Source organism: Rattus norvegicus, chromosome 16 (assembly GCF_036323735.1).
Source record: "Rattus norvegicus strain BN/NHsdMcwi chromosome 16, GRCr8, whole genome shotgun sequence".
NCBI lineage: Eukaryota > Metazoa > Chordata > Mammalia > Rodentia > Muridae > Rattus > Rattus norvegicus.
The window spans coordinates 75,927,687-75,938,932 of NC_086034.1; the positions used below are offsets into that span (position 1 = coordinate 75,927,687).

Sequence of the window (11,246 nt, forward strand, 5' to 3'; positions counted from 1 at the left end):
CATTGCCGTGGGAAATGTTTTGATTTAGTTATAATGTAAGTGGGGGTTTCAGCAAACTCGACAAACTAATTTTTGGGAAATACAACCACGAAGGGGGACAGGACACTTTTGTGAAGGGATCACAGAAGGATTAGATTTGCTCTGTCATCCATCGAGAGGCATCAAGTTCCCGTGGCGCTTGAGGCAGGAACTCAGAAAAGTTACCACCTCGGAGGAGACAAAACAAATTTTCACTTTTTTTTCCAAAGGAGCCTGAGAGAAAATGGGTTGTGCCAGATACATGCAGTGTACCAAGTACATGAGCATGTGCCAGAAACATGTAGTGTCCCAGATACATGCAATGCTGTTTTGATGATTTAAAAAAAAAGAACAGTACCAACCCAGTTGTGTTTTGCAACATTCTGAGTTTAGTTGAAACCTTAAAGCCTTTGGGAGAGCTTTGTTATTCAGTTTTAGGTCCCCCATCTCATCAGCTGTAGGTAAATCTCCCATGAGACACCGCTTTGAAAAGCTGTAATGTTCTATACATATTCTGACTATTCATGTGTTTAGGGGTTCTTTCTTTAGAGTAAAAAGATATAGGCAGTGGGAAGAAGAAATAGGATTTAAATTAGTTGCAGTCATCGGTTCGATCTAAAATAAGCCTTGATGTCTGCGGGAGCAGGGTAGCGGGAACCGATGCCCGGATGCAGGGATAGGGTGGGGTCTGGCTGCGGGTCTCTTTTGTTCAGTGCGAGCCTGACACAGGTCCCCACCCGTGTTGAGGACCTGCCTTAAACTACAACAGTGTTTCACTGATGATGGTGTTGTGTCAGTGTGTAGGTACCCAGCCCTACTGAAACACAGAACATTATCTGAGCTATCGTGGAATTTGAGATCCTTCAGTTACTCTCAAATTCAGAATATGATATCCACCCCTCAGGCGGCTCTCCCTCCAAGCCTTGCTCCAGGCAGCAGACCAGATGGCAACAATGGCTTGTAAAAATAGACGGGGCTGTCCTACTTAGGAGAAAGGGAAGGCTTATCTCCCATATGGTGTTGCACGAGTAACAGGGACACGGAAACTTGTATGGGGAATATCCTTAGGTTGTTCGATCCAAACCGGCATTAAAGTACCAATTTGATTCTAGTTTACCAGTATTAATTGTCTCAGGAAGCACCAATGTGGGCGACCAGCTTCCAACTGGGCAGCTGTCGGTGGTGCCTTGGCGACGGACTGGGGTGAAATATACCAACAACGAGGCCTATTTCGACGTGGTTGAAGAGATAGACGCCATCATTGACAAATCAGGTAGGTACCATGTGGGTGTTCCCTGAGTGCGCGTGATGAAGTAGCCGGGTCTCTTACACATCGCCCTTGGCGGGACTTCTGAAGAAACAGGATTATGGGTGGGGAAGTGGGACAAGGAGTAACAAGGAGGAATTTGGCGGTCAGTACCAGTCATTGGATTTGAGGCAGGAGGATCAAGATTTCTGGGCCATCTGGGGCTGTGCAGCCAGACGCTGGTTCAGGAAACTATGAAAGAAATGGGGGAGAGGGGGCAGTGCAAAGTGCACTCTCGTTGGTTAGGTGTCCCATTTGGCAGTATTGGCTTCTCGGGACTGGAGGCAGGGCTAGAGTCGGAATGGCAAGGTTCTTTCCTGTTCGCTTCAGTTAAGTCAACAGTTCTGAGCACGTGGGAGCCTTCATAACCAGGCACTTACCCACCCACTGACTGCTGTTGGAAGCTTGCTCATAGCTCAGTGGGTCCAGGTGATGGAGGTGCAGGCCCGTGGGCGTAGCCTCGCGCTGTCAGCAGAGTAAACGGAAGTCCTAACCTGCAGCGCTTGAGATCCCGCTTGAGAGCCGCCATTCAGCGGCATTCACAGGAACGCGCCAGGATCGAGGGGCGCAGGCGCGAGGAGAAAAGGAACCTGTGAAGCTTTAGAACTGGGCCGGCTACAGTTTTTCATATGAGAAACACCCCAACTGTCCGTTAGCGAAAAAAAAAATGATCAGTAAGCTTTGATATGGTCATCCAGTGGAAAAAGAACAATTGGTTCACCCAGCAACACGAGTGGTTCTTAGACTGTTGGGGAAAACAGCGTCGGATGCTGTATACAGCGAATTGCACTTAGTGAAACTTGAAAGCGGGTGCAATCTGAGGTCATAGGAGTCAGAACTAAGGGGGATGCCATTAGCTTGGAAGGAGAGGGAGGAGCACATTGTCATGTTAGAAAGTTTCCTCTGTGTTTGATGTGGATCATATTTATATGTATTTGTGCTTGAAATTCACAGAGCATAAGGTTTTTACATTTTGTTATTTTATATCACCATTAAATTTTTTTTTTTTTGGTTCTTTTTTTCGGAGCTGGGGACCGAACCCAGGGCCTTGCGCTTCCTAGGTAAGCGCTCTACCACTGAGCTAAATCCCCAGCCCCCATTAAATTTTTTTTTAATTGACCCTATAGAGCTGGCTCAGCAGTTAGGAGCCTTGTTCCTCTGCTGGCTTGAACTCCAGGATGGCTTCCATCTGGCCGTTACTCCCATACCAGAGGATCTGACGCCCTCTCCTGGCCTCCATTGGCACTGCACACAGTGGTGCACAGACAAAACTTGCAATAGCCCATAACCACGGAATAAAAATACAGGAAAATATCTTAACATTTTTTGTTAGAGTGGCGATTTGTGTCAGGCTTGGTGGGACACACCTTTAACCCCGGCACTCTGAGGAGTGGGTGGGTGGTTCTCTGTCAATTCGAGGCCAGCCTAGTCCGTATTCTAAGTTCCAGGCCAGTCATAGCTCTATAGTGAGATTTTGTCTTAAAAAATGAACAAACAAACCAAACCAATGGCCAGTGTCTTTGTTAGGGTTTTACCGCTCTGAAGAGACACCGTGAACAAGGCAACTCTTATAAGGACATTTAATTGGGGCTGGCTTACAGGTTCAGAGGTTCAGTCCATTATCAAGGTGGGAGCATGGCAGGGTCCAGGCAGACATGGGGCTGGAGGAGCTGAGAGTTCTACATCTTGTTCTGAAGTCAAATAGAAGACTGTTTCCCATGTGGCTAGGAGGAGGGTCTCAGAGCCCAACCCCACCATGACACACATCCTCCAGCAAGGCCATACCTACACTCACAAAGCCACACCTCCTAATAGTGCCACTCCCTGGGCCAAGCATATTCAAACCACCACAGCTAGTCTCCTTATAGTGTGGGAGACTGTTCTACAGTGAGGTGGGCTAGAGGCAGGGACACTATTAGGAGGTTGTGACTAAAGTTCCAATTCAAAGTGCAGGTGTCCAGTAAATAAATATCTCCAGGAAGAGAGGAGTTGGTTCCCAGACAGAGTGGCTTACCTTTTATCCCAGAACTTGGAAGCTGAGGCACAAGGAGCAAGTTCAAGACCAGCCTGACCTACAAAAATAGTATTAAGCTAGACGTGGAGAGAGAAGGGGTGAGAGTTGGCCGTGCACACCTGGCTGAGGCATCTGCATGGATAGTACCACCTTAAACTCCAGAATTGGGGCCATGAGGGAGTCAGAGCGAATCTGCAGCTGGCAATGAGCTTGCAGCACTGATGACACCTGGACAGTCCTCCCCTGGTCAGGAGTAAGGCTGACCTTGAAGTGCAGGGTGACACAGGGCTTGCACAGATGCAGGCCACACAGGGTCCCAGGACTGTCATGGGGACCGGGCTCCCACCCCTAACCAAAGCGATCTACAGCTGACAACCACTTGCAGAGGAAAACTAAGTCTTCTCCAATGGAGTCTCACTGGGTATAGTAACCACACCAAGGGCTGGCCCGTGCCCAGCAGTAGACGGCTAGTGCAAAATGAATTCAATTCTGTTGACTTGTGTCTTCTATAGCTTTGTTTGGGCATGTTTCTTTTGTTATATTGGACTTCTGTTTCCAATTTTGTGTTTTTATGGGGTTTTTCTGTTTGCATTTGGATTTTTTTTTTCTTTTCTTTTTTTTTTTTTTTTTGGAGCTGGGGACCGAACCCAGGGCCTTGCGCTTGCTAGGCAAGTGCTCTACCACTGAGCTAAATCCCCAACCCGGATTATTTTTTTTAAATAAAGAGAGAGGGGCATAGAGTTGGGTGAGTAGGGAGGTAGATAGAATCTGGGAGGAGTTGGGGAGAAAATTGATTAGAAACAATCTTTTTCCAATTAAAAAGAGAAAGACTTCGATAATTGGGTGTGGTCAAGACTGAAGCTAAGGTCAGCAAGGAGAGTAAGACAAGACAGACTTGGCCTAAGTGCACATTAGAACACGCAGAGGCCCACATGTGTAGCAGAAGAGCAGCTAAGGACGGAAGGGAAGATTAAGAGAGGGAGGGAGGGGGAGAAAGAGAGGGAGGAGGATGGAGAGGGGAAGAGAGGGAAAGAGAAGGAGGAATGGGGAGAGGGCGGATTGCTTGTAGAGGGAGAAGTCTGAAGATGTGTGGACAGGGATCTGTAGGGTGAAGACCAGGGGCAACCTCAGCCTTGGCAGCTGAGCTCCTGGAGGTCAGCCTCTTTAAGCAAATCTTTAAACTTATCTGGACCACTAGTTAAGTTGCTGGTGCTCTGTGACTGGCACTCCGTGCAAAACCCTTCTAGAACATCTCTCACTGGTCGCTGTCTCCATGCTTCTATTGGAGTTCATAGATTGAGCTTGGATGATGGACAGATTGGATGAATAAATGAAATGGGTGGTTAGAGGAGAGGCGGGCAGGGAGGAGGGAGGAAGGAAGGACGGACAGAGGAGGGCAGCCGGACGAGACCTGAGACTTGTGTGGTCCCCAGCAGTCCTCCTCTTTTTCCTCTTAGGTTCCACAGTCACCGCTGAGATCCAAGGGGTGATTGATGCCTGTGTTAAACTGACCGGGATGCCAGATCTCACGCTGTCCTTCATGGTAATGCCCAGAGCCATTGCTCACCTTATGTCAAGGAGGTGTTTCTGGAAAGAATGAGAGTGAGCTAGCACAAGCAGTAATCAGGGTGGCCACGAAGCCTACCCCGGCCCTTGGACGCGTGTATGTGCTTAGTGAAAATGTCGTCTGCATTGCTTTTCCAGGGAAACCTGGGCGCTTACCCCCACTTTCTGTTCTCCCCGCCTGGCTCTGCAGAACCCCAGGTTGCTGGATGATGTTAGCTTCCACCCCTGTGTCCGTTTCAAGCGCTGGGAATCTGAGCGCATCCTCTCCTTCATCCCTCCTGACGGCAACTTCCGCCTGCTCTCCTACCACGTCAGTGCACAGAAGTAAGCAGAGTCCGTGTCTGTGGAAACTCTGTCTGTAGTGAGGAGCCATGGGCTCCTGGGCTCCATTTACCTGGGTTCACGTTCCAGCTCCTTAGGTCCCAAGCTGTGCTGGTGCAGGGAGCTGTTTTCCCCCACCCTGTCTGTGTCTTGTCTGGGGATAGTGAGTGTCTTTCTGTGAGGACTTGAGTGGACCTTGCTTCACTGAGTGGTCACTGAGGCTGCCATTACAGCTTTCATAGTGGTGTCTGCTGAGTCCATCAAAACCAGCCCAGACTGGTTTTAAACTCACAGCCCTCCTCCTGGGCCTGCAGGTGTGGGCTACCAGCATAGCAGCTGCTGTTACATTGTTGCCACCTTCAAAGGAGGAATGTTTTTCTTAGAATATTCCGCATATCCCTCTTAAATCCCTTGGCCTCCATAAAGCATTTAATCATGCTTTGAAAGACTCTAGTGCAGTGCGTTTTGGTCTCACATACGTCTTTATTTGGGAATTCTGTTTTACAGTAGAAGGTATGGAGACTGAGTGGAGTTGGGATCCTAATGAGATAGGGCCAATGCCTTTTCCCTGGTGCCTCCAGCCTGAATCCAATCACCCCAGCTCAAACCTCCCCTCTCCTTATAGATATGACCAGGTCCCAGGCAAGTTATTCAACCTCAGTGAAGCAGAAGGATATCAAGGATATCAGTATTCATGTATAGATCTCTCTCTGCCTCTCTCTCTCTCTCTCTCTCTCTGCCTCTGTCTCTCTCTCTCTGACACACACACACACACACACACACACACACACACACACACATCCCAGTACATTTAAAAATAAAAATAGTTTTAAATAAGTGAGAAAAGGTATCAAGAGAATATCGAAGGGGGTATTTTATTTTTAAAGGTCTCTTACCTGCTATCTGTGTGTAAGTGTTTGACTGCATGTATGTACACTGCATACATGACTGGTTGCTGTGGAGGCCACAAGAGGCTGTCAGCTCCCCTGGAACTGGAACTCTTGTGAGCGTCCATGCCGGTGCTGGGAATCCTCGGTCCTCTGCGAGAGCAGCCCGTGCTTTTAGCTGGTGCTATAGCTTGCCAGCCCCCAAAGGGTGTTTTTTTCCCCACTTTTTTCTTTTAGATTTATTTTATTTTATTTTATGAGCGTCTTGCTTATGTGTGTGTCTGTATCTCACATGCATGTCTGTTGTCTGATACGCTGGAACTGGAGTCCTGGGTCCTTGCCAGAACAGCAGGTGGTCCTAAGGGCTGAACCATCTCCCCAGCCCCTACTGTTTTCTTTTTGAAGAAGGTGTTTTGTCTCTTTTGTAGCCTAGTTGCCATTCCAGTCTATGTCAAACACAGCATCAGCTTCCGGGACAGTGGCTCACTTGGACGCTTTGAAATCACAGTGGGGCCGAAGCAGACCATGGGGAAGACCATAGAGGGTGTGACTGTAACCAGCCAGATGCCCAAAGGAGTCTTGAACATGAGCCTCACTCCATCCCAGGGGACACACACGTTTGACCCGGTGACAAAGGTAGGGGTTGGGCATTTGACTCACCGTCCACACGGGCTGCATGTGGTGGAAGGCAGATATTTCTGACAGGAGGTTCTCTATGGAACCCCCTCCTCCCATCAGAGGTCGCTTATACTATGGAAGGTGGACAGACGCCTTGAGGCCGTGGCTCAGATGAAGACACCACTCCGGTTGTGTGGGGAAACCCACTTTCTTTTATGTTTCCTTCCAAGATGCTGTCTTGGGATGTAGGAAAAATAAACCCGCAAAAGCTGCCAAGTTTGAAGGGGACAATGGGTCTCCAGGTCGGAGCTTCTAAACCCGATGAGAACCCTACAATTAACCTTCAGTTCAAGATCCAGCAGCTGGCCATTTCTGGTGAGTAGCACACCTTGGGTGGTTTTGAAAGGAGTGGAAATGGTGTTCTTCTGCCAGGGGCAGACCTCAGTGTCTTCCCGGGGCTACCTGAGGATGGGCATAGTATTGGGTCTGGTTTTATTACCTGATACGGATCATTAGTAAGATCCCTCCCAGTCCCTTCCTGGGGAGAATGTACGGATTATTTAGAAGCTGCCATAAAGACTGAGTCAAAGTGTCTGGGGCACCCATGAGCATGGGCTGACAGAGGTCTCCACAGGTCATTGTTGGGTCATGTAGAGTTGCCAGTTTGAGCTGCCCAAGGTGTTTGGGATTAGGGTGCTACTCCATTTTTTACCAGGAATGGGAAGAAATAAGCCCTGAGTGCCCCTGACTTCAGCAGACTTGTGTTCGCTGGCACCGTCTTTAGAGACTGCCAGACTTCACTGTACTTCAGAAAGTAGTAAGAGACACCATTTGCTGGGTATGTTACGTCCCGGCAGCTCCTAAAACACTTTTATTCTTGTTTAACTTTTAGAATGGCCCCTAAGAGCCTTAGAAAGACATGGGCTCTCTCTAGAGAGCATTGTTTTTCCTTTCTGAAAGACTCCTTAACTTAGATGACTAAGTTAAGTGATGCTCTTTTTCTTAAACCTCTTAATGGGCCATAATGCTATGGGCAAACTGATTTTTGTCCAGTTGGGCAAGAGTCTTTAGGAAGCCTTTATTGATCCGTCCCTTTCATTATGCTGCTATCATTCAGTCAGTCGAACAACTTGAGCAAAACACCGTGTGACTCTGTCTCACCCCTGCTGCGGTCTGTGCCTGCCTCTCTGCCCTGTCCACCGAGAAGACGGCTTCCCCCAGGAGAGCCGTCCGCTGACACAGCCTTTGCTGTAAATGCGAGTAGAGAGATTGCAGGGCTGTCTGCCTCTGCTTGGCAGAACAGGCTTGTTAGACAGTGTCTTCTACACACCCTGCTGTGTGCGCTGACACAAACCCAGACTGTCTGCTTGCCGCTCCTGGGAGATACTTACGACTCACTCCTCCCTTCCTCCCTCCCTCCAGGACTCAAAGTGAACCGTCTGGATATGTACGGAGAGAAGTACAAGCCCTTTAAGGGCATAAAATACATGACCAAAGCCGGCAAGTTCCAAGTCCGAACCTGAAGGGAAAGTCTTGGTGAAGGAACACTCACGAACACTTTTTCGTTTCTTACTTGTCTAAAAGTAAAATGTCAGCCTGTTTCTTAGGTCAGTTCCCTCAGGCTCCATCTGCCCCCTTTGTCCTCTGTCTTCAGTACCACATAAGTGATGGAGGGACAGGAGGTTCCTCAGGGAAAACGAAGCCAAACCCATCGCAGCACTGACTGAGTCCTAGAGTGTGGGCTGGAGAGTGGTGGCCTGTCGCACTGCATTTCACCTCTTAACACGGTTGCCGTTGGGAAAAGACCGGCCTTTGACGTTTGGTTTCAATCACCTAACCCCAATGGAAGATGTCTATATTGATTTTTTTTTATGATAGAAAGATTTGAAAGAGAGAAAAAAAAAGAATAGAAAAAAATGGGTGTTAGTCCAAGAAAGAGCAGTTGAGATTTGATTGGTCTGGGTTGTAACTCGGTGATCAAGTGCCGACCTGGGTCCTGTGCAAGCCCTGGTTCATTCCTGGTACCGTCCACAATACAAGACAGATCTGCTCTACGAGGGGCAAGACCAAGAAGCTGGTGTGAAGAGAGTTGTGAAGAGAGAGGTCACAGTGAAGAGTTGGTGAGAACAGTTATCAGAATCTCCCCAGGGGCTAGGACGAGCAGAACGCAGTGGTTTCTTTCTGACCCCCTCTTACGTGTAGAAAGGATTTGCATGTCCAGGACTTTCAAAGTTCAAGTCCACGCTTGAACTGAAACTGCAGTGGGATCAGCGTCCTTTGGAGACTAAGGTGCCACACACGGCCTGCCTCTGGAGATTCTCACTCGCTGTTTGCGCTGGCCCATCGTCCTGGTGGGAAGGTTACCTGTCAGAGCAGCTTACAGCCTTCTGCTGGTTATCTGACTCCTTGGTGGGCTCGCCCCCCAAAACAGCAGTGCTCGGTGCAGGCAGATCTTGTGAATGATAGTGGCAGAGTCGAGGTGGAACTCACCTCCCATGGGACCACGCCCATGCTCGGTGACCACCATTACATTAATGTTTGTGAGGCCGGACTGGCCCTATGCCTTGCTTTTTCCTGTCTGAAGGTCCCATCAGAACCCCTGAGTAGGTGTGAACCCACCGAGGACATGCGCGAGTGCACAAATGCTTCCCACTGTCTGTTCCGGTCTCCAGACAGACAGCTCCCAGTCCGTTCTTACAACCTAAAAAGGTGTCTTGAGCCTCTGAATAGAATACCATAGGAGGGCAGGCAGTGTTGGCCACAAGTAGCTCCCCATTACTCCCCAGTTTAAACCCAGCAGCTGAAGGAGCAGAGTATTCTCAATCTGTTTCAATGTGTCCTTTAGTCATTTTACTAAACACATAAGGTGCGGGTGTGTGTTGTTTTTAACTTAGAGCAGCCTGTGCTCTGTATTGTGCCTGGAGGGAGAAGACCGGCTTGCTTCAGTCTGCAGGGCTCTCCCCTGAAGTCCCGTGTCTAAGTGCTTGTGCTTGCTTAGTTTCTATTGTTTGCTAGTGCTCTCATGCTGTGGCCAGGACTTATTTTTGCTGCCCAGTAGAGTTACTCTGTGGTTTCCTTGTGTGGTGAACTGCGCTGTGTACAGTCAGATGTTCCTTACCAGGATCTGGACTAGTGTAGCCCCACACCCTGCTGCAGGGGACACTTCAGGTCACTTTCACAGGCTCTGGGGGATTCCGAGGTTTCTTGGGTCATAGGTACTATTTGCATCGGTCCCCGTGTGTGTTTAGGTTTGTACGTGTGGCTCATTACTCCCGAGAGCACAGGATAGCTTGTTTTTCTAGGCAGAGACAGGGTTGGAGTACGCGCTCCCCAGGCCCAGACACCGTGGATACAGCCAAGCCTCGCCGTCCCCACCTAGTGGCTGTCAGCAGAGGTGGTGCAGGGCCTCTCCATAGCTGCTCGCTCTGTGTGTGGTCCATGTGTGGAAGCAGCATTTCTGTTGAAGTCTTAATAAAGCTTTACCAGTCTTGTGGACTCAGTCTGGCTACTAAGACTACCCTTCACTAAGTAGAAGGCACTCATTTGGGACATGTAAGACCATGTGTAAAGGGCGAGTCTCCAGTTACCTGGGAGATGGGTCATTTGGTGCTATTTGCAAGGTTGGTGGCCGCCAATGTCCAGAGGAACCTAATGATTTTACCAGGTTGTAAAAGGCAATGCCATTAAAGCTCCTGGTGCCCATAGCAGACCTTTTCTGTGCCCCACACGGGCAGGAGGTGGGAACTGCCAGGTCCCAAGTGTCTCTTGTAGAGTTTCCAAGGGAGACAGGCGTCAGGGGTGACTTACTTTTCTGTTGTTGCAACAAAAAAACCTCGACCAAGGCAATTCATCAAAGGTGTTTAATTGAGCTTACAGTTCCACAGGGTTAGAGTCCGTGACGCCAGAGCAAAGGCAAGATAGCAGGCACAGCTGAGAGCACACATCTCCACCCACCAGCGGGAGGCAGAGAGCATAGTGGGTATGGTGTAGGCTTTTGAAACCTCGGGGGCCCATCCCCAGTGACACACCACCTCCAATAAGGCCACACTTTCTAATCCTTTTCAAGCAGTTCCACCAACTGGGGACCAAGAATCCAAACACATATGGGGAGCGAGCCTCATTCCGATCACCAGGAGGCGTCTAATCCTGCCAGTCAACATCAACACTGATACTCCATTTCTAAACCGATTGTTTAGACATCTATAGCGGGCCTTTTTGGACCCGCCAGAGGTTAAATAATGACATAGAGACTTTTTAGTATAGCTTAGGCCTTTACCTTGGGCAATCTCCCGTCTAGCTCATCTAATTTAATCTTCTTATCCTAGCCTATGACCCGCCATGTGGCTATTTACCGCTCTCTCGGTCCGCCCATAAGTCCCGCCTCCCCTTTCCTGCCTAGCTATTGGCTGTCAGATCTTTGCTAAGCCAATCAAAAGGTGAGGGAGGAAGGAAGGGTATTTACAAGGTACAGAGGCAGATAATGATGACATATAAGAATAACAATGCGAAAATCCGG

At 49.0% G+C, this 11,246-nt stretch overlaps 1 protein-coding gene across 4 annotated transcripts in view; it reads left to right on the plus strand.

The window, feature by feature from the left end:
- Ap3m2 (adaptor related protein complex 3 subunit mu 2) overlaps positions 1–10,229 on the plus strand; it is a 29,457-nt gene extending 19,228 nt beyond the window's left edge. For 3 of the 4 annotated variants that reach the window (XM_039094175.2, XM_039094177.2, XM_063275047.1), the window contains 6 exons: positions 1,154–1,291; positions 4,796–4,881; positions 5,095–5,228; positions 6,541–6,748; positions 6,961–7,105; positions 8,153–10,229. In XM_039094175.2, coding sequence (XP_038950103.1) covers positions 1,154–1,291; positions 4,796–4,881; positions 5,095–5,228; positions 6,541–6,748; positions 6,961–7,105; positions 8,153–8,253 — 812 coding nt within the window. In that variant the 3' untranslated portion in view covers positions 8,254–10,229. The remainder of the gene's footprint in view (positions 1–1,153; positions 1,292–4,795; positions 4,882–5,094; positions 5,229–6,540; positions 6,749–6,960; positions 7,106–8,152) is intronic. The other variant, NM_133305.2, reaches the window with a different exon arrangement.
- Positions 10,230–11,246: the final 1,017 nt, after the last annotated feature.